General features: G+C 39.8%; 1 protein-coding gene across 3 annotated transcripts in view; it reads right to left on the reverse strand.

Moving 5' to 3' along the window:
* Positions 1-318: 318 nt before the first annotated feature.
* LOC135700109 (long-chain-fatty-acid--CoA ligase 6) overlaps positions 319-24,079 on the reverse strand; it is a 132,638-nt gene continuing 108,877 nt past the window's right edge. For all 3 annotated transcript variants that reach the window (XM_065220502.1, XM_065220503.1, XM_065220504.1), the window contains 6 exons: positions 21,328-21,501; positions 20,980-21,266; positions 20,017-20,913; positions 2,470-2,698; positions 2,225-2,398; positions 319-2,156 (listed from right to left, as the gene is read on the reverse strand). In XM_065220502.1, the coding sequence (XP_065076574.1) occupies positions 2,019-2,156; positions 2,225-2,398; positions 2,470-2,698; positions 20,017-20,913; positions 20,980-21,266; positions 21,328-21,501 (1,899 nt within the window). In that variant the 3' untranslated portion in view covers positions 319-2,018. The remainder of the gene's footprint in view (positions 2,157-2,224; positions 2,399-2,469; positions 2,699-20,016; positions 20,914-20,979; positions 21,267-21,327; positions 21,502-24,079) is intronic.

The raw sequence follows: 24,079 nt of genomic DNA on the forward strand, positions 1-24,079 counted from the left end.
ATTATTGCGCGTTCCAGACTTCATTCGAGATAATTGGGTTCAAAAACTAGGGTTCAATCAACCAACAAAAATGGAGGACAGAGTGGGACCATTCTAAATGTAAGTGAACCAATCGAAGCAGCAAGGATTTCTCAAACTTTCCATCCGGATTGAAGTTCCATCGACCGGTAGGTCCCATTTTGATTTTCACCATCACTGTTTCAACTAACTACGGTTGTATTGCAATTTATTCTACGATTAAATAGGCGCCCAGTAAAAAGTTGCATTTGTTTTGTAGTTTTCCTTCTTCTCTTCTTTCCATTTTGCCTTCTTCGTTCATCCTTCCGTTCCGCACCTCTACCGGCTGGTGTAGTGTGTTCAATAGTTATAATATCGCTAAATGGTATCTATTTTCTTCGTTTCACATCTTTTGTGTGTGTCTGTGTTTAGTTTTGTCGTGTGTTTTGGTTCAAATGTTTGTTTATTTTTACCTTCTAGTTTCGGATTCAAAGGATGCTGTTTTCATTTTTTTTTATCGTGTAACAATACGCTAGAGTGAATGTGATTCAGTTTTTTTTTTAATAAATCTTTCTGCTTCGTTTGTCTATTTGTCGATGAAAAATTGGATTTAGGGTTAAACATTCTTTCTTTAACATAATTATTTTCCACTTGGGACTGCATTTCACCTTCACTTGATTTCTATATGTTTTCTATACGGACTAATGCAGCACCTTTCCTTAAGAACTCATATGTATGTGGTATGTATTGCGATTAGGATTATCGAATTTCTGATGGGAAGGAAATTTAGGATCGCGCGCGACTGGAAATGCATTATTGTGTTTGTGAGTCATGTTTTCTTTTTTTTTTCATAGTATGAAAGCTAGTTTAGTTCATTTTGTGGAAACAAGCGAATTCATAAAAATCTTACGTGGAAAAATTCCTATCAAGTTTTGCTGAACTATTTTATACAAAGTCGAATAAACAGAGTTGCTAAATTATTAATTAGTGATATTAATGATATTGTCGCTTTACTTATCTTAGAAGAAATATATCGCCTGCCACGTACATTTTTTATAAAAAAGAAGGTTTACATAAAAACAAAGAAAAAAAACCCTGACTAGATCTCATCACCTAAAGATTGCTAAGTATTGAACCTAAATTTAGTACCTTTCAGTTAAAAACATATGGAAATTGGATTTTCAAAGATAGGAATTCTTAAGTAAAACTGTTTCCACTAGTGCTGATAGTTTGCTAACTCGCCAATGTACTTCTTTGAACATAACGCCCGGATTGATGTTTGCTTTAAGTAACTAACCCCGCGAAACAAACATTCTGTCGGGAGTTAAACGTCATAAGAATCAAAAATTGACTCATGAATCTGACCGTTCTAAAATCTGATTTTAAATTCCTACTACTGTACAGCATGCCTCCCCCTTTAAGTTATCTCTTGTCCTACAATTTGTAACTGGGTACGTTTGAATGGTAATAATTTATTAAGTAACAACTAAGTAGATTTTGGTATTTTTGCTTTCAATCCGCGATTGGTTCCCATTGAAAGTCAGAACAGCCAGTGAAAGTTCTATAAACATTGCCAATTAGGCTTGGCAATACGTTGACTCTGAAAAGTATCGTCCGTATGGCGTACGAACTGCACGGAGAAACACAAATTTCAATTCAGAGTAGTGTATAATAGCACAATAACGGCGCTTTGCGACAGTTTGTTTGATTTCATTAAGTCTTAGATGGTGTATCCAGATTTAGGGTTTGTTTGGTTGGTTTGTATCTACAAAACACACACATGTAAGTCACCCTCCTTAGTACGCCTATGCACTGCAATCCACAAGCAGGGATAACTCTGGCTGGTATCGAGAAATTTGTTTAAGTATAGTTAATTGAATGCGCCACATGACGATCACATGCGATAAAATGTGTCCACCCCCATTCGCTATCTCACTCACTCACTCTCGCACTCCCTCACTCACTCGATAGCTCGCTTACACGCCTCGTGTACTACACGGCAGATACTACAAGGATCGTGTTCAGTCCAGGTGTTTGTACATATCGTCTAACTGTGGCGCAAAGTAGTTTTTGATCTGAGGCCGTCGGCTCTTGAACGTCGGTGTCAGCAAACCATTCTGCACCGAGAAAGGATCCGGGTGAAGGTAAATGTCCTTGACCTAAAAAAAAATATAGTACACATGTGAAAATGATCGCTCTTGTAACTTATTTTCCAAGATTTTCTCACCTGTTCGAATGATTTAAGTCCAAACTCCTTGCCCCAGGCGAGCATGTCATTCATGATCAGCTGTTTGACGTCGGGATTACTGCACAGTACGCTGAGCGTTCCCGGAATGTTGTTCTCGATGGCCCAGTGCTTGACCACTTCTACATCGGGCACTACGATCGCTACAACACAGCTCTGTTCCGGGAAAGTAATGATCATCGTTAAAAAAACATTTAGGCATTCAATCGTAGATGTCCATCACAAACCTTCAAACTTTCGCCGTGCACAAACACCTGCTCAACGTACTGGCTGCGAATGTAGGCATTTTCGATCTTCTCCGGTACGATGTACTCGCCCTGGCTTAGCTTGAAGATGTGCTTCTTGCGGTCGATCACCTTGAGCGTTCCGTTCGGTAGCCACTGGCCAATGTCACCGGTATGGTGCCAGCCGTCCTCGTCGATCGTTTCCGCTGTCCGGACGGGATCCTTGTAGTAGCTGTGCGGAGATGGGGAAAAAACATCGAAACATTAAGTTAAAGATTATATTTTCCAAATCAATATTTGTTCTTGATTAGAGCCTCAAACTCACACACTATGAAAAACTATCCCTAACTAATTTTAAGATTTTGTAGATATGCCTTCTTGAAATTCGGTATATTGAACTTACGAAAAATGCATGACCTCGGATAAAGAAAAAAAAGCATGCATATTATTTATGATCATCGGCCTCAATTACACTGAACCAAATCATCCTCCATTTATAGAATGAAACAACATTCAGTTGCATCCAATTTCAATGTTTCTGTAAACCGTATGACAAAATCTGTCAGAAGATAAGCTTCCTTCTAGATAAACATGCACGATGAGATTATTGAAGTTTTCCCATTCTTTCCCAGGCCCCAAAGCAACTACGGATACTTTTCGCAATAGCCAGAGCAATCGCTCCTGTAATGACATCGTTGACAACTCCTGGGAGGTCTACGAAGCCAACATCAATCTGCTGTATAACATAATTTTTGCCCCTTGATTGGCTCTACCTCGCCGTCATTCAGAGCTGGTAGCGATCACTGCTAACAAAAATAGTGATTTTAGCGACCATGTTGAAGAAATAAGTGACTAAATAGTGACTTATAGTTGTAAAAATAGTGACCCTGAATTGAATGAAAAGTAAATTTCAATGAAAACTCTAAGGAATTTCTGAGGAGCACAACTCCTGTGAACTTCAAAGGAAAATTCCAAGAGCATTATGACAATAATATCATTAATTTTGTGAGAGAAAACAAATTCGGAGCATAAGTCCTTGGATTTTTTTTCGAAAATAATAAAAGTAGCATTACAATTAAATCTGAGAATAACTCCAAGACATCTTCCAAGGAATTTGGAAAAAAAAAATTCATTAGAGTTTTCCAAATAAATTATGAAAAGAAATCTAAGGAATTTGTGAGTTGAAATGCCAATGAATTCTTAGGAGACTTTCAATGTGAGTAGAATTCCAAGGTAAGGAGTGAGATTCTAAAGAAAATCTTAAAAAAATGAAAAAAAAAAATGAATATTCTGATAATCTTTCCAAAGGGTGTCTTATTGTGGAGAATTTCAAGGTAATTCCGAGGGATACTAAAATTAAATTGAATTCGGAGAAAAGCTTCATTGAAATTTCCATTGAATATGGAATGGGCTATTCTGAGGTCTTCAGAACTTCTCAAATTTTGCCTGAAGTCAACAAAACTGAGCAACTAGCCTGATGCTCATTTGTCAAATTCTTAAACTTCCCTGATCCTAATAGAACTTCCTAAAGTTTGCTTAATTTTTCTAACAATTATGAATCTCTTCTAAAGGTTCAAAAATTCGCTGAAGTTTTCTAAACTTCTTTAAACTTTATGTGACTTCTCTAATCTTAATGGAACTGCTCTGAGATTCTCTGTTATTTTATAAAATACTCAAAACTGCTCTAACGTTTTTTTGCAGTTTTCATGAAGCTTGTTGTACTGCGCTGAATTTATTTGAATCGTCCTTAAAATGTTTAAGCTACAGTGAACTTTTGAACTTATTCGAAGACCTCAATAAACTTTTTAACGTTATCTGAAAATCTGGGAACTGCTTTAAATTTTTCTGAAACTAATGGAACTGACCTCCCCCTAAAATTGCTCAAATTTTCGAAGCTTACTAAACTTTTTTCAAATACTCTCGCCTTTTGCTAAGTACATAAAAATGTCTGAAGTTCGCCGATCTCCCCTTAAGCTCCATAGATTTCTATGAAGTTCTAGAAATGTTTCTGAAGACTACTATCCTTCTGTGAAGTTTTCGAAGTTATTCAAAATTTCTGGAACTTTTGGGCTCCCGAAATTTTCATGGCATTAGAACGAAATAATTAATGTTATTAAAACTACCTAAACGATTATTGAATTTCTTTAAAGTTCTCTAGACAGCCCTGAATTGATCAGCATATTTTAAGAATCCGCAACTTTACTAAAATTAATTGATTTGCCTTGAAGTTTCGACAATTTTTCTTAAGTATTCAAACCATTATAAACGCTCACTTATTTTCCCTGAACTTATCTACGCTTACCTGAAGTTCTATTATTATTTTTTTAATAATCCGTAAAACTTTTTGATCTACATATTCAAAATTCCCTGAGGTTTTTGGATCAATCATAGAATTCGTGGAATACCCCATAATTCCACGGAATTTCTCGTAAGTCGCTGCAAATTTTCTTAAGTTAATGGGATTATTCGGAAGCTATTTGATCGTCCTCGAAGTACTCGGAACTTCATTGAATATCATGATACTATCTAAATTCTAAGTTCTCTTGAACTTCTTGAAGATATTTAAAAGTTCTTGCATTTTATTTAATAAATGGAACTTCCTTGATATTCTCTAATCAACTTAGCAAAATTTTCGCATGTTTTTAAAGCTCTTGAAATCTTTATGATATAACGCCCTTGAAATACTCTCATGTTTTCCGGATGTTCATATAATTTTTATCGCGTTCCAGAAATTCTATAGGAGCTTTTCTGAAATTTCCGGAACTTCTTTAATGTTTCTACAATTTCCTTGAAATTATATGAATTGCCCTTTGATTCTCTGATCTGTCTTAATGTTCTCGAAGCTTCCCTAAAGCTCTCAATTCTATTGTACATAAATTTCCCTGAAATTCTTTGGACTTCTGTGAAGTTCCTGTAATATTTCTGAAGTTTGCATACATTTTTTGATGATCTCTGTACTTCCGGAACATCTTGAAGGTTCTCATTTTTTTTTCTAAATTTACGATTATACATATCGAAACTGCTCCAAAAAGTATGAACCAATGTCATGGGAACTGCTCTTAAGATCTGAAATTCCCCAAAGATCTCTATATCTAGCTTTTCTGAGGTGCTTAGAACTTCTTCAAAATTTGCACAATACCCCTCAAGGTTTCTATATTTCTCAAGTTCCTGCGATGTACTCTGAAATTCTAGTAACTTCATAAAAGTTCCTGAAAATTTTCGATCTTAAAAGAACCGATTTGAGGATCTTAAAGCTTCCAATAAGTTCCCTATAATTTCAGTGTGTTAACTTCCCTTATGTTCCCGCAGATTGTTCATGGAGCACTACAAATCTCAGCATTACCTTTCATTCCTCAGAACTTCTTCAAAGACAACAAGATATTGAATATTTTGAGATCTAGGACTTACTCAAGTTAAGTACGTTTTTTTTTTAACTTTATTAAAGTGAGAAATTAAGTAAGTGTTAAACTTAAACATTCAATGGATTTCATTAAAATGTTGATTTTTTTAAACTGATTGCCATGTTCTAAAAATGTTTGGATTAATTACTGTTGTGTTTGATCTTCCAGAAAAAAGCATTTTTGAACGCATTTTAAAAATAGCTTTATTATTATAAGCCTGGAATTTATCCGTTATTGTTCTCGAAAAACCTGGAAAACTCAGCAAATTTCATTTAGAAAAAAATGAGCAGACACCCTGTATAAAGAGTAAGATGATTAAACGACACTAAGCAAAGAAAGATCAATCTTGAAATAAATTCTCGCTAAAAAAGTTGAAAATAGTGACTGATTACAAGAAAAAGTGACTTTAGTGACTTGACCTTAAAAAAGTGACTCGCTACCAGCCCTGCAACTTGTAAATAATATAATCTTAAATAAATTGTAAAATATGACTTGTTTAGCTCCTGATTTTCAGCCGAAACTTCATCATATAGTTTAATTTTATAATACGTAGAAAATAATACGATTCTCCTATGGTTTTATGTTTGATAGGGGAAATGGATGTTATCTCTTATTTTGGGCCCATACATAAATTCAGCAATCGACATAATTTTCAATAGCGGCCGAAAAAATCCATTTGTACCATTCCAATGACGCGTTCTTCTAGATAAAATTGATAAATAGCAGATTTTTAGCGATGAGCCCAAAGCCAACTGTAGAGCCATTTCCCCTATATGATTAATCATTCATTATATGGATGATTATCATTTGATTTATTCATATTCCAACAGATGATAAATCGAATGACGATCATTTCATAAACATCATAAACAAATTTCATTATAGGGCTTGAGTGAGGCAATAATGCATATAGCAACGTTTTGTTGTTGTTTAAATTACTATGATTTAGGGAAATAATTCCCAGGGTCTTGACTATGACAAACGTTTAACATTCCATTTTATGGGCTAGGATTTTGATTTCTTAAGTGAACCCTACACGATTGCGATACATTCAATATTGACGTCAATACATCGGTATTGACAATATTTTTGTATTCACATCATCAATATTAATGGCAATAATTCCCATTCGTGTCAATATATTGATACGTGTGGGGTTCGCTTTACACATTTTTTTAGAAATGATAGGACAGGCTCCTCCCAGAGGTTTTCATAGCTTCCGCAATGGAAAGGAGCTAAATGGCTGAGCAAAGTCTGGGATCAAATTGAAACTAAAGTAGATTTTGAGATATAGCAGATAATTATTGCTCAAGTTATTGCCGATTTGGTCGGTTTAACATTTATCAAATATAATTGTCACATCAAATTTAACACTTATTCTGCTATCAGTGAGAGCACACTGAAAACTCAATTTGATGGTTATTGTTGTGACAGAATTTGAGGACACTTCCTGCAGCGATCTCGGCTACTATTATCCTTTCTTTTCTTTGAGCTCTGTCTCTCTTCCCACCTCCAATATGCAAATTGTATTCCCTTTGTATACCCGCTAATTGTTTCCCACTACTATGATATATATATATATATATATAAAGCAGAGCATTGAAACATAGATCTAAAGGGTGATACGGTCAAAATTTGGTCAAGGGAAAACGCGTGTAAATCGGTGAAATCGTTTATTTAAAAAATCAAATTAAATTTCTTTTTCAAGTTCAATTAGTATAAAATTCAGGAAAAATATTCAGTTAGGCTTCCGCTTTTCCAAATCCGAATTGCCGGGCCTTACGCTTGACCCCTGCCATCAGATTTTGTACAGCCACCTTGTCCACCTTCTTCGCCGCAGAAAGCCAGTTTGCCTTGAACTGCTGCTCGCCCTTAGCAGTTTTTTTGGTCTTCTTTAGGTTCCGCTTGACAATAGCCCAGTATTTCTCAATTGGGCGGAGCTCTGGCGTGTTGGGAGGGTTCTTGTCCTTGGGAACCACCTGCACGTTGTTGGCGGCGTACCACTCCATGGCCTTTTTACCGTAATGGCAAGATGCCAAATCCGGCCAAAACAGTACGGAACAACCGTGTTTCTTCAGGAAAGGCAGCAGACGTTTATTCAAACACTCTTTCACGTAAATTTCTTGGTTGACAGTCCCGGAAGCTATGAAAATGCTGCTTTTCAAGCCACAGGTACAGGTGGCTTGCCAAACCAGATATTTCTTTGCGAACTTTGACAGTTTCATGTGCTTGAAAACATCTGCTACCTTTCCCCTTCCTTTTGCCGTATAAAACTCCTGTCCCGGAAGCTGCTTGTAGTCGGCTTTGACGTAGGTTTCGTCGTCCATTACCACGCAGTCAAACTTCGTCAGCATCGTCGTGTACAGCCTCCGGGATCGCGCTTTGGCCGTCGTATTTTGTTTATCATCGCGATTTGGAGTCACTACCTTCTTGTAAGTCGATAGTCCGGCTCGTTTTTTGGCTCGATGCACGGTTGTAGACGATACACCCAGCTTATTTGCGGCATCTCGGAGAGAGAGGTTAGGGTTTCGCTTGAAACTACCGGCAACTCTCTTTGTCGTCTCAGCGGCTTCCGGTTTTCGATTTCCCCCCGATCCAGACTTCCTGGCTGTCGACAAACGTTCCCCAAACACTTTAATTACATTTGTAACGGTTGAATTGGCAACTTTTAGCGATTTGCGACTTTGTGTGCGAGTAGCTCGGATTTTCGAGATGCGCGAGCAAAATTTTGATACGCTGCTCTTCTTGCTTGGACGGCATTTTGACAACTGAAGAGTGAATTACAAAATCAAAATAGGAGCAACATTCTACACACACACACCTTCAAAATGAGGGGTGTTCAGGTTTTTTAAATGCAAAATTGAAAGAAATACGTCAAGTTGATATTGACCAAATTTTGACCGTATCACCCTTTAGTTGAATCTAATAACCTAACCAAGTCTCGCGTACTTTATCCATTCGACCCGAAATCAGTAGTTCTCCCGGTGCTTTTTTTTGACCTCACAGAATCATATGGTCCTTTGAGCCGGATTCACGAAAATTCTCGTCGTGAACCGCGCAGTGTCGATCAGCTTGTGTCACGTGTGTTAGCCTCGTCACCCGCCAATTTATACGGCCACCACGGAGCCAGAACCGGCTGAAGAAACCGAAGTGCAAACCGAGCTTGAAGTACTCGGTGATATTTGGTCTGCCTATTGTTCAGTGTATAAACAAATTTTGGGCGTTAGTGTAGATGATGAAATGACGATGCTGTTCGGCAGCAGTGCCGTTTCGAAAAAAAACCTATATCGGTTTGAAAAATCGACTTGCTACAGTGCAGAGTGATACTATAAATCAACTTGCACAGCAATACGCTGAGCTACTCCGTATGATGTCGGGTAGAATGACTGCTGGCGCGAGTACATCTATTTCTGCTCTCGATACTGCCCATGCCCCCATACCTCTGTCGGATCTTAAACTGCCACGCATGAACTTGCCTGTGATTACTGGAAACTATCTCGATTGGCAATCGTTCATTGATTTATTCAGAAGCATGGTTGATCAAAATCCATCGCTTAAGGATAGCCACAAATTGTATTTCTTAAAAACTAATCTCTCTGGAGAGGCTGCATCGCTTATATCCCACCTGAAAATTGAGGATGCAAATTATACTCCAGCTTTGGAAAAGCTTAAAGCCTGCTACGACAAACCACTCGAGATAGCTCCCAAGCACATTGAACGCTTTCTCAACCAACAAGCCACGACGTCACCGTCTGCTTCAGGGTTGCGTTCATTGCACGACGTCTCCGACGAGGTTGTTCGAGCTCTTTAAGCCATGCAAATACGTGGCTACTATTCATCCTCATAGATAAATTGGACACTGAAACCAAGCAGAATTGGTATCAAAAGGTTTCTGATGTGTCCGAAGATGACGTCACCCTAAAGGCTTTCCTCACGTTCATCAATTCACGCACTTTTGCTTTGAAATCTGCGCAGCCGTTACTACTTACAAGCCTCCTTTGAAACCACAATATAAAGGAGCAACAGCATTCTTCGCCACCAATACATCTCCAAACTGCGACGTCTGTGCCAAATCGCCCCATCCACTCTATCTGTGTGGTAAGTTCATCCATATGAGCCCAGAGGAAAGACTCTCTGCGGTAATCTCTCAAAACCTTTGCAGTAATTGCCTGAAGAAGCATGCAGGTGAAACATGCAGATCTGGGAACTGTCGGAAATGTGGCTCACTACATCACACCCTGCTGCACGCTGCATTAGCGCCTCCAAACCATCAACAAGATCCATAAACATCGTATGCTGTTCACTCTAGCAGTGGTCCGGCCGCCCAATCTCTGATTTCGGCCCTCGATTCCACTGATAAGTTCGACGCATCCAATGTTCTGCTAGCCACCGTGTCCATTAATGTTGTAAATAAACACGGCCGACACGACGCTTGCCGCGCTGTTCTGGATTGCGCTTCTCAAGTGAGTTTTATCAGCGAGAGTTTTTGCACCGAACTTGGTCTCGACTTGTTGGAAGCAGATATGGACCTTGAAGGCATCTCATCTACTCCCGCGCATGCAGATAAATGCGTGCAAATCATCGTATTTAGCATCCCGATGCACGGACTATGGCACCACAGTCCCATGCATGGTGCTCGATAAAATCAGAAAAAAACGCTTCCTGTCAAACCAGCGAACATCGACGGTTGGCCCATTCCGGGTTCAATCAACCTGGCCGATCCACTATTCCAACGCCCCGGTAAGATCAACGTACTGCTTGGTATCGAACTTTTCTTCCAGCTGCTCGAGCCTGGAAAAATCTCCCTCAGTTCTGACGACCAACTTCACACCTTGCAAAACACCAAGTTAGGGTGGGTGGTTGCTGGTCGCTATCGAGGTAAAACGGATTCATGATACACGATGACTTCAACGTGTTTATTATGTACCTCCGACGATAGCCTTAGCCAACAGTTGCGTCATTTCTGGGAGTTGTAGGAATATGCTACATCTGTACCCCATCTCAGCGAGGAGGAAAAACGTTGCGAAATAACTCCCACAAACACACTGTTCGAGACGACAACGGGAAATACATCGTGCGCTTGCCGTTTCTGCACTCTCCGAGTCTACTTGGTGATTCCAGACAAAACGCTGAAAAGCGTTCGAGTCACATTGAGCGAAAATTGCAACGAAACCCTCACCTCAAGCAAGAGTATCATGCCTTTCTCCGCGGGTACTGTGAAGTTGGACACATGACACTCACCGATTATCCAGCTCCGAGAGGTGCCATCTACCTGCCTCACCTTTGTGTGGTAAAGTAATCTAGTTCCACCACGAAATGCCGCGACGTGTTTGATGCCTCCGCGAAGACCACCAGTGGCATGTCCCTTAATGATGTGCTCATGGCCGGTCCAGTGCTACAGGGTTCAATAGTCAACATTCTTCTCCGGTTTCGCTTTCCGGTAGGTGTTTTCACTGGCGATATAAAACAAATGTACCGGATGATCAGACTCGCTGATAGCGACTTTCTGTGGATCCTTTGGCGATGGTCAAACGACGACCCCGTGTGTGAATATCGACTAAACACCGTTACATATGGGACAAAAAGCGCTCCATATTTGGCCAAGAAATTCTTGCAGCAGCTGTTAGAGTCACACAGGCAGCAGTATCCGACGGCGGTTGGGAAGGCAGAGAAGGGCACCTACGTGGACGATGTTTTGGTGGGCGCTGACTCCGAAGAAGAAGCGATACTACTGCGACAGCAATTGACAACGATCTTCGTCTCAGGTGGCTTCCACCTGCGGAAGTGGGCGTCAAACAGTGCTGCGGTTCTTGAGGATGTCCCAGCAGAAGAATAGTGGCAGCCGTGCAGCGGCGTGCTCCAGTTCTCAAACGCTAAGAACAAGATCTTTCAGTCCACAAAGCGGACCATGCTTTCACAAATCGCCAGCATCTTCGATCCAATTGGATTACTGGCTCCGATCGTCATCAAAGCGAAGTTGGTTTTGCAACAGTTGTGGGAGCTGAAGGTGGACTGGGACGAAACACCCCCCAGCCCCCCCCCGGTGAGTTAGTTCAAAATTTGTTGATATTTGTGCAAAGCCTTCCCGTTCTTAACACATTCCATGTACCCCGTCGAGTGATCGGCATGCGAAACGCATCTCGCATCTATCTGCACGGCTACAGTGATGCATCCGAGCGAGCCATGGGTGCGTGATTTCAATTTGATCTTGACACAGACATTTTAATTCGATTTGCTATCCTTTTAATGTTTAATTGTACCCGAGTAAAGTCCTGCATTAAAATGACAACAAATATAAATCAAATTTTGATAACAACATCAAACTAAAATAATAATTTGATTTTAGTTAACGTGATTGACAAATTTGATAACAAATGTTGTAATCATTATGCTGTACATTTGCTCGACCAAAGCGACAGCAACCTAAGTAATCAGTACCAGCGACACCACAACATCATATTCAGATTTCAATTCGATCTCAAACTTTCCTCGGTTATACCCCTCACCATCCCTCTCCAACGGGGGAGTTTCGCAAAGAGAGATGATCAACCCGATTTGTACCTTCCTAAAAGTTGTCCTTGCTCGCTTTCTAATCTCTATATACAGTTTTCACACTGCCGTACTCTAACGGACCTTTAAGCTTCCTTCAGTTTAGAGTACATAAGTACAATCCTTGATTTAAGTGATTCTTCATCTGATAGTTGGGTACTTATGACTGCTCAGTTACAAACAAAATAGTAAGCGCTAATGTATGTAAACATAAGGCAAGAGATGTAAAAGCTATTGAGAGGGTGCAGACGTGGAGTTGAGCTTTGAAGACCTATTACTCCTAATAAAATTTAGGCAGTTCTACCAAATTAGCTCGATTCACTTAGTTGCGACCAACTCTAGATAGAGCTGGAATTAGGCCTTTGTAAACAATGACTTCTCTCGATGATTTCTAGGAATACAAGGCACACCTACATAAAACAACATATCCATAAAGTAGGGGAAGTCTTCAAGAAGGGGCAAAACGCCAGGGAGAGCCATGACTTTCTTAGTTGATAGTTTCTAGAGCTATTTATATAATCAAGAATTCCTACCGTTTGGTGGGCTTCTGGTGCAAACTTATTGCAGTTCTTGGATTTTTTGGAGAATCGAAAGCTCTCTAAGAGCTCTGCGTGGCTATGAAACTTGTCTCGATACTTCCATAGGCGTCAGAACTCTGGAGGATTCCGGAACTGTTTAAATTTACCGAACTTTGAAACTTTTGAATCTTCCAGGAATTTCTATAAATTCCCTAAAAACTTCTGGAACTGCAAAAAAAATTGTGGGAAATACTATAAACCACGATTATAAAACATATTGAAATCGTTTTTAGAGGATCTGGAATGTTTCTTGAGTTTTTGATCAATTTCGGAACAAACTGGAATTTTTTTTCGGAAATATTTCTTGCAGTTCTCAAGATCTTTAGAATATTGAGCTAGACCTGTGCGCCGCCGCACCATGCCGATTCAGCTGTGCAAATCTCGACAAAAAAAAAAGTTTCACTGAGATCTCAGCATTCATTTCATTTGTTTGCTGAGGTTCAGCTGATTGTTAAGTCTCGAATTATGCTTAGCTGAATCTCAGCAAACAAATGAAATGAATGCTGAGATCTCAGTGAAATTTTTTTTGTCGAGATTTGCACATCCGAGCTCGGTAGAAAAAAATTAAGTGTGTAGCACTCAAGAATGATTCATTCTAGATCGGATTAACAGAAAGATGAATAAGTGAGTATTATTAAACAACACGTTGATATTTGACCTCTTACAGGTCCAAGTTGTGCGGGATTCTACGTATATCCGAAATACATCATCTTCAAATACATAAACAAAAGGTTATATGCCTACAATGCGTGTAGATTCAAATATGTATCAGAGTAATAGAAGCATATTATTTATTGCTATCAACAAATTAATAACGTGTAATGCTCAATAAATGAAAGAATTCCTAGGCCCATTAAAATGTTACGTAATGCAACAGATTGCTTATCCACCCCTACATAACGTAATTTTCTTATACTTAATAAAAGGGTTGTAACACTTTGCCATACGACTCCACCCCCTGCAATTTTAACCTGGGGTGGGACGTGCTGTCAAATCATTCTTGTACGAAATTGGTTCCAAACGTAAACAAACCCTGTAGGTTTCTTATGGCTTGTTTACGTTTGGAACCAGTTATGCGAGGTAGGCGACGATTGTTCGTATTTGACAGCCACCTTCCCCCTTGATTTTAACAAGCACTTGACATACTTTCCTAAACTAATACCGCATGCACGGCCAATGAGAACCACTCAAAATTGAGGAAAAGTTACTCATATTTGAGTTCAGGTTACACAAATTCGCGAAAACGTAGGTCACTCATAGAATGAGTAAATTTTCCGACGAGTTTACGAGGAAAGCTTCTCGAATATGACGAAAACTGATTGTGGTTTTAGTCTGTCCACTAGTATACTTCTATCCTGTGTACAATAGTTAACGAGAAATTTTCACCGTGACCTACCTTTTAGTGATTTTGAGTCAAATGAATATTTTTTCTTAGGGGAAATGGCTCTAATGTTGGCCTATGGATCTAAGATTGGGCCCATCGCTAAAAATCTACTATTTTAGGTACGTTAGAAGCGTACAACTAAAGGAATCAAACTTCCAAAACTTCTCATATTCTCTAAACTTCTAGAATTTCAGCAATTCTGAAAAGTACTTACATTATTAGTGACTCCAAGACTTATAGTTCTTCGAAAGCATTTCAGTATTCCAGTAACTTTGGAAAATTAACTGAAATTCTATGACTTCGGGAAATTTCGGAGCTATGTAACAATTCCCCTTGCTTCATAAACATCGGAAAACAAACACCAAACGCATTCGCATCACTGTCTCTGTGGACTTCAACAAGCGCTCTGACAAGTACTAAAATCTTGACAGCGTACGTCGTCACATACAACACCAGTTCCTGGATTGGAGGCGGCTCACCATCCCACTCACAATAGGCAAGATGTGCATACCGAACGTGTAATGTGTGGTCCACACCAGCAGTGAATTTGTCAATCCATAAATGTGCGACACACGGCATCCAATCGGGACTGCAGCAGGGACACTTCAACCGGTATGCTTGTGTGGAATATTGAAAACCCGAGCTTCAGCATGACGCCATTACCATTACCATTGGTAAATTGATCACCAACCAATTTTCATGCGAAACCCATCTATTACATTTGCAGCACAAGCCAAAACGCAAGTGTAGACTACGTAGTCCGCATCGTGCTCTCTTGCCTTGCGGATCTATTTGTTTTACTCAAAGAAGTGTTGCTGCTACCTAAAGCTCCAACAAATTTAAACCGCACTTTTCAGTGCTCAACCCATTAAATGTCTACCTTTTTTCGACTCATATTCCTCTTTGATACTTGTTTGGACCCTACCCGAGGTAATCCTGCTTGGCCATCGACATGGCAAAATTCCTCTTCGATCCTTCGGATTCTTAAATTGCCGCCATGACGCCTAATCGCAAAAGGAAAATCTCTTGATCCTCCTTGTGATGAAAATAATTTGAGCAATCAATTTGATATGTTCACGGATGATGAGAATGATCCCATGATGCCAAGAAGGAAAAGGTCTGCCCTATTGTGATAATCACATCCGATTTTGATGCTCTTTGCACGGAACTGTTGCACTTCAAATTGTCCGTCGGGGTGAATGCCGTGTATTGTCTGAAACCTTGGAAGAAATCAAACGTCTTCTCAAGTACCTTACTGAGAAGCAACACACTTCTTTTTTAATTACGACATCAAAACTGAACATCTGTTCAAGGTTGTCTTGATAGATCTGCCCAGTGGTGAATTCTTGGATCAGATCAAAGATTAATTGACTAAATTACTTGGAGTTGAGTCTGTCGAAGTAATCAAAATAAAAATTAAATCCCGTCCTGGCGATTCACGCAACGGGATTTCTAATGATTTTTATTTAGTTCACTTCAAGTCTAGTGAACAAGCGAACTAAACAACCTTAAGGCCTTAGAACAAGCTATCCTTATGATCCATGTCCGAGTGAAGTGGGAACACTTCAGGAAGACTGGAGGAAATTTCCAAAACTTCACCCAGTGCCGTAAGTGCCAGGGATGGGGTCACGGAACTAAAAATTGCTACATGCCCACTAAATGCATGAATTGTGGTGATTCCTCTCACGCAAAGGACGACTGTCCTGTGAAGGAAGATCCTGAGAAATTTAAATGTTAAAATTGTGGTGAAAACCACAAATCCAATTTTTGGGAATGTAAGACTCGCAAAACGATCCTACAATCTCGTTTTAAGCGACAGGTAGGAAACGCTCCACGTTTCCGAACAGGTACAAATTCCTCTGCTGTTAACAACGGTCAGCGAGGAACAAATCCTACATTCTTACCCGTCGGTACAAATATCACCTCTGCTTCAAATTTTTCATCTATACCTACTCCCCTCGCTGTTCAGCGAGTTAATGGAGCTACCTATGCTGCTATTGCAACGGGTAAAAATCAAAATATTAGCCAACATAATTCTAACGAAAATTTTGAAAATGTTGACTTAGGAAGCATTACTGCTCCTAAATGGATTTTTTACAGAAATTATTATATGACATGATTACTGATATGCTGAAAACTAACTCCATGTTTGATGCTATCCAAACTGGAGTTAAATTTGCGAACAATATCAAAGTATATATATACTTTGAAATTCAGTAAAGGATTTTAAATCATTCAATATTTTGAATTGCAATGCTCGATCTCTTAAAGATAATAAAGACGAGCTATTTAACTTTTTGAAAGTTCATAACGTGCATATTGCCGTTATAGCAGAAACGTTTCTTAAACTTGACCATAAGGTTAAAAGGGACGCAACTTATTTCATTTATAGAAATGATCGTATTGATGGAGCCTGTGGTGGCGTTGCCATCATTGTTCATAGACGAATCAAACATCAAATTCTTTCGTTGTTTAAAACCAAAGTTTTTGAAACTTTGGGAGTTTCTGTCGAATTAAAATTTGGACAACTTACTTTTATATCTGCCTATTTGCCATTTCAATGCTTAGGGCAGCAGAGGAACTTTCTCTAGGATGACCTTCAGAGCTTACCCGTCATAGGTCTAAATTCTTCATTGTTGGTGCTTTTAATGCGAAACACTGCTCATGGAATAATTCTCAAAGCAATTACAATAGTAATATTCTGTCCGATGATTGTTCACGATTCGATATCCAAACAGCCCAACATGCTTTTCTTCAGCAAGAAATCCCTCTATTATTGAATTTGGTCATAAATGATTCATGTCAACTTTGTAGCCAATTGGTTACCCATGCTGATTTCGGTTCTGATCCCCTTTCAGAAGCTTTTGAAATATCCCAAGAAATAATTTCTAATCCCATCAGCTCTACTTTCAATTACCATAGAGATGATTGGGAGCAATATCGAACATTTATGGAATATATCTTTGATCCAAACATTCCTTTGCAAACCAAAGATGATGTTAATTATGCTACTTCTAAAGTTGAAGCAAGAGCTGCCTCAGTACCAAAATGCGAGGTTAAATTCAATTCAATTATAATAGACGACGATCTTCAGCTCTTGATCCGTCTGAAAAATATCCGTAAAAGACAATATCAAAGAACACGAGGAACTGTGAAACAAAACTTTTGAAAATAATGTTTCGAAATAAGACCCGAGTTCCAAACCCAAACCTCAAAAGCCTATTCCAGCGCTTAAAAAAGGTGGTAAAATTTTGATCACATATTCGGAAAAAGCTCAGAAACTTGCTAAACAATTCGAGAATTCCCATTATTTCATTTTGGGTTTTACTAGTCCTATTGAGAATCAGGTTGCTCGGGATGATCTGAATATTTTCTCTTTGGAAAATATTTTTGATGATTCCTGGGGGACTGATTTGGACGAAGCCAGATCTATAACTAAATAGTTTTATAATATGAAAGCCCGAGGTGATGATGGAATTTTCTATATGCTCATCAAAAAACTCACAGAGAGTACCTTGTCTTCTTGGTAAAATTATTTAACAGATGTTTCCATTTGGCATACTTTCCTGATAAATGGAAAAATGCAAAAGTTGTTCCAATTTTGAAGCCGGATAAAAATCCAGCTGAAGCTTCTAGCTACCGTGCTTTGTTCAATAAATAAACTTTTTTTGAAAATATAATTTTAAATAGAATGATGCTTCACATCAATACGAGCTCGATCTTTGCAGATGAACATGAACATGAACGCCATGGGCATTCATCTACTCATCAACTCTTAAGTGTTACCAATTTAATTCGCTTAAACAAATCTGAAGGTTGCTCAACTGGAGTTGCTCTTCTAGACATGGAAAAAGCATTGGACAATGTTTGACATGAAGATTTGATTGCTAAATTGAAAAAAGTTTAATTTATTATGAGATTAGTTCAAAATTATTTAACTGACAGAATTCTGCGGATAAATTATAAAAATTCCAAATCTGAACGACTTCCTGTTAGAGCAGGAATTCTTCATGGTAGCATTCTTGGGCCTATATTGTATAGCATTCCTGAGTACGGCTCTGGCTAGGTATCTTTGTAGGGGAAATGGCTTTAATGTTGGCCTATGGATCTCCCATCGCTAAAAATCTGCTATTTATCAATTTTATCTAGATGAACGCGTCAATGGGACGGTAATAAGGCTTGTACTCGAAAAAAATGCACCATTTTTTATCCGTGTGTAACTTTTTTATCCGTGTGTAACTTTTTTATCCGTGGGTAAAAATTGATGAAAATCGGGGTATAACTAGTGTGGAGTAAATTGTTTACATGTGCAAAATTTCATAACACTCGGTTCAGTGGTTATTGAGATGTCATCGAAACAAGAAGAAAATCGTCGGAGAATTTTGCGCGCCGTCATGGAAAATCCGACTGCGACCATGAGATGGATCGGAAGACAACTGGAAATCACCCATACAACTGTGTCTCGGGTGGTAAAATCGTTTAAGGAGTCCCAGACGACCGAGCGGCGGGCTGGAAGTGGAAGAAAATCGTTGACAGCTGACCCTGGATCAACAGGTGTTGGATTATTTCAAGCGTAATCCGAACCTTTCGATTCGCGACGTGGCTCTGAAGGTAAAGTGTTCCGCCTGGTTCGTTCAGCAAACCATGAAACGAGCTGGGCTTCGTGTATTCAAGGTCCGGAAGGCACCGAACCGGTGTGATCAACAAAACAAATCCCGCGAAATCCCGCGCAAGGAAGATGTATCGAGAGTGGTTAACGAAACCGATGTGTGTGGTTATGGATAACGAAACCTACATCAAGGCAGACGCAAAGCAGATACCGGGGCTGGAGTTCTACGTTGCCAAATCACGGTTTGATGTTCCGGAAGACATAAGGAAGAAGAAAGTGGACAAATTCGCCAAAAAATACTTGCTCTGGCAGGCCATATGCCAATGCGGTAAACTGAGTAAACCGTGCATCACAATGGGTACCATCAACAGCGAAATTTACCGCACCGAGTGCCTCCAGAAGCATCTGTTGCCCTTCCTGCGGTCCCACGGAGGTGAGACATTATTTTGACCGGACCTAGCATCATGCCATTACGCGCGATCGACGTTGGATTGGTACAGAGACAATACCGTTGTTTTTGTACCAAAAACCGCCAACCCCCCAAATTCACCAGAGATTCGTCCGGTGGAAAGATTTTGGGCCATAATGAAGGCCAAAGTTCGAAAATCGTCCAAGGTGTTTAAGAACGAGCTGGAGTTGAAGAAAGAATGGATGAAAGTGACCAAAAAGGTCGGCTCCACCATTGCACAAAATGTAATGAGGGGTCTTAAGGGAAAGGTGCGGGCTTTCAGCGATGGAAAGCAAATTGAATAAAGTAATTATGCCGAAACATAATCCATATGTATTAGTTCATTCCCTGAAAGTTTCAAGAAAATCCTACTTAAAATAAATTTTTGGCGAACACTTTTGTTTGGTGCATTTTTTTTTCGAGTACAGGCCTTAATGGATATTTTTGGTCGCTATAGAAAATTTAGTCGATTGCTGAATTTATGTATGGGCCCAAATTAGGGGCATTTAGGCCGACATTTCCCCTATATAGATTTTATAATAAGATACCTATTTGTAGCATTGATAGCACCTAAAACTCACCCAATAAACACGTTGGCACCCTTGACGCAGATTTCGCCCTGCTGCTGCGAGGCGTAGTACTCCATTTCCGGCACATCGACCAGCTTCACCGAATTGCACGCCACTGGAGGCCCAACATGTCCCGGTACAAAGTCGCCCTGCACGGTCAGCGTGATCGGTGCCGTACATTCCGTCTGTCCATAACCCTCGCAAATTAGGCACCCGAGAGCCGCTCGGCAGAAGGTGAGCACCGTTGGCGAGAGTGGAGCCGATCCTACCACCATCAGTCGCAACCGACCACCGAATCCTTCCTGAATCTTCCGGAACACCAGCTTGTCCCACATGCTGGTCCGCCGCACAACTCCTCGCTTGATTTCCGCTTCCTTTGCATTCAGTGCCATCCTGAGCAAAAGCTTCTTGACCGACGATCGCGACACTTCGGAGTAGATTTTATCGTACACCCGATTCAGTAGCCTAGGAACCGCTGGCATCAGCGTTGGTCGTAGTGCCTTCATATCGTTGGTCAGTTCTTTGATATCACCGGAATAGAACCCAACGGCACCGCCATTGTAGTAGACACCGTTTTCACAGCACCGTTCCAGCATGTGCGCCAGCGGGAGGAACGAAATCATAATATCTCCTACGCGAGGTTTGTGGGGCCCTAGTTGCATCAAAACTCCGGCCACGCCGGAAACGACATTCATGTGCGACAGCATCACACCCTTCGGGTTACCCGTTGTGCCCGATGTGTAGCAGACCGTGCAGAGGTCCGACGGCTTTGGTTCCACTTCCGGCAACGATTTGGCAGCGCCGAGTTTTTCCACCTCATCGAACGAGTGAATGTCGATGCCCCGGTTCTTGGCACGCTGCAACGTGGCTGGGCGGACCTCTTTGATGACCACGAACTTCCGGAGGGATCTGCGGATGAGATGTATGTGTGAAATTTTTGTACACTATGGGGCGAAATGCATCACCAAAACTCACTTCGGTGCCTTGTCGAGCAGCAGGTTGACCTTCTTGTCATCTTCGACCACCACGACGGCTATTTCCGTTTGGTCGATGATGAATGCACACGCATCCGGTCCGAGGGTATCGTACAGCGGAACAACAACCAACGAGTAACAATAACATCCCTGCTCGAACAGAATCCATTCGGGGCGGTTCTGCGAGTAGATGCCGACAAAGGTACTGGTGCCAGGCCGCAGACCGAGGGCAATCAAACCGGAACCGAAGTTCTTCGCCCGGAGCAGGGCCTCGTTGAAGTTCATCCACTGGAAAGGGGAATTGTGGTTGGTTAGTCGGTTTGAATGCGAATATGTTTAGAGCTGTTACCTGATAAGGCGAGTGGAGATTATCTCGCCAGCCCAAGCAGGGCCCATTGTTTGATTCGATGACACCTCTCCGGAACGTCTGATACAGTGTTCGGGCGTCATCCGCCAGGCAACTGACATATTTACCATCCTTGGCTTCCTTGAAGAATTTGGACACGTGAACTTGTTCGGGGCCCTGAGGGGGAGAGGAAGAAAATGAAATGAAAACATTCGTTAGTAATCAGCTGTTTGATTCTGGTCACATGAAACACGTTTCGTCACTCAATTAATTCTTGTCCTCTATATGGGACCGTGTGGTCATGTGTTTTGTCGAAACTTTCAAATATAGAACGTGTCTTAGGTGTGTCACTGACAGTGACAAACGACGACAGATGGTCTCGATTCTCCAACTGGTAATAAATGAAATTTTATGAGCATTTTCGTATCTTAGAAGTGCTGAAACGATGCGAATTTTTATACACAAACACTAACTAAACGAGCAGTTTCCAAAAGATAAACATCTTCAACCCAGAAACAGATGTTGAAGTGCACATTAATCCTCTCGATTGTTATTCAAACTTTGATCGAAATATTACCATGATTAAACAAACAAATTTTCCAGAAAAATTCAAACGGATGCCAACCACCCACTTGTATCCAAGGAAAGGATCTCGGTTTTCGATTGCAAACATGGCTGGCAAAAAAATTGTATGAAGGAGGGAGTTTGTTTTCAATCATTTTTTTTTTGTTTCTTCAGGAAAAGAAAACACATGCTCAAACGTGTACAGTTGAAAGGAAATAATATTTTCACTTTTCATCGTGGGCGATGGTCATAAATTGAAAGCAGGGAGCATCGTTCCGGTGTGGTTGGCTACTTTTCGCTTAAGGTCCAAACGTACGGCAGATGTGCAGTAAAGGGTGTTTTATTTTTTTTGGCTGTTTATCGGTGCCGGGAATTCATTTTTCCATTGGAGAAATATGCATGCTCGTTGTAATTCAAATATTGGCGTCATCGTCAAGATTATATAGATAGATGGCTTGAAATGTTTTCGTGGACGATGTTTTTTTTTTAATCTTGAGAGCAACCACTCACACCGGTCAGCGAAATATTTCAAGCGCTATTAGTGAAGTGGATGATAAATGGAATGAAATATCTGTGGAGTAATTGAGGAGGTATGGGAAGTGCATCACACACTAATCCAGGCCTCCGAAGTTTGGTATTGAACTACATAACTTCTCGGTAAAAGTTTAAAAATAACGGAAAAATAAAAAAAAAAAAATAATAAATAATAATAAGTTCAGGTTTTGCTAAGTTATTCCCATTAAATGATCCAAAAAAGTCTATTAATTTTATGTGTTTGACTCATTATTTCTTTCAAATTTAAAATTAATTTCATTTCATTTAAACCTAGGTGCTCCAGCTACTACAGTAACTTAACAGTGTTTTAAAATTGCTCCTGCCTTGGTAATTCAGTATTTTAAACAGGTTTTCTATACTTGCATGTCAGTTTAACAATTGACATCTTAAAACTTAAAACTAAAACTAAATCTTATCGAAGTACAAAGAGAATAAATCGTTGCAATGGAAGGCTGTAACGATTTTTGACTAATATTATTAATTATTTTACAGTCAACTTTCGCTCGTTGAGCTAAACCCGTAGCCCACTTAGTGAAAGACTTCGTTAGTTTGGCTGAGCTGTCAAGCTGAAAATTGGTTGAGGGATACACTGATTGTTGATTATCATCACAATTCTTTAGCAAATATCTAAATTGTTCATACATGAACCCCTCGAAAATGAATCAGCACTGTCAGAAATGACGTTTGACTTCGATTGAGGATGGGTACAGCCCAACTATCGGGAGCCCAACTAAAACGTAGCCCACTTAAACATATCCCAACGAGCAAAATTTGACTTTATTGGACATTGCTGAATTTATGTATGGGCATTTAGGCCGACATTACATCCATTTACCCTACCTCGGTAGTACTGTCCCAAGGAGGCAATTTCAAAATCATCTTCAGAATGTTGTTCTGAATCCTTTGAAGTGCTTTTTTCCTGGTAGTGTAACAACTAGACCATATTGGCACAGTGTAAAGCATGGCCGTTCTGAAAACTTGTTTAAATATTTGAAGTTTATTCTTCAGGCAAAGTTTGGATTTCCTGTTTATAAGAGGATACAAACATTTTATACAGGGGAAATGGATGTAATTTCAGCCTAAATGCCCCTTATATGGGTCCATACATAAATTCAGCAATCGACTAAATTTTCAATAGCGACCAAAAATATCCATTAGAACCGTCCCAGTGACGCGTTCATATAGATAAAATTGATAAATAGCAGATTTTTAACGATAAGCCCAATCTTAAATCCATAGGCCAACATTGAAGCCATTTCCTTTATTTGTTACATTTGGCTTGAATGCCCTCAATGTGATCTTTAAAAGTTAATTTTGGTATAGTACTAATCCAACGCATTTCACTTGGTTTGACTAGGACATTGAAACTTCGTTCATAGTGGCTATGTGACTACTACTAGGTTTCAAAAAGGAAGCTCTATGCTTATGTGGAAATATTATAAGTTGAGTTTTGGAAGCGTTGGGTGAAATCTTCCATTTTTGTAAATAAGAAGAGAAAATATCTAAACTTTTCTGCAGTCTGCTGCAAATAACACGAAGACTTCTTCCTTTAGCGGAAATGCCTGTGTCATCAGCGAACAAAGATTCGTGGCAACCCTGAGGCTAATCAGGGAGGTGCGAAGTGAAAATGTTATAC

The sequence above is a fragment of the Ochlerotatus camptorhynchus genome, unplaced genomic scaffold (genome assembly GCF_037179485.1).
Source record: "Ochlerotatus camptorhynchus isolate MF236.1 unplaced genomic scaffold, CSIRO-AGI_Acam_v1.1 ptg000128l, whole genome shotgun sequence".
Classification (NCBI taxonomy): domain Eukaryota; kingdom Metazoa; phylum Arthropoda; class Insecta; order Diptera; family Culicidae; genus Ochlerotatus; species Ochlerotatus camptorhynchus.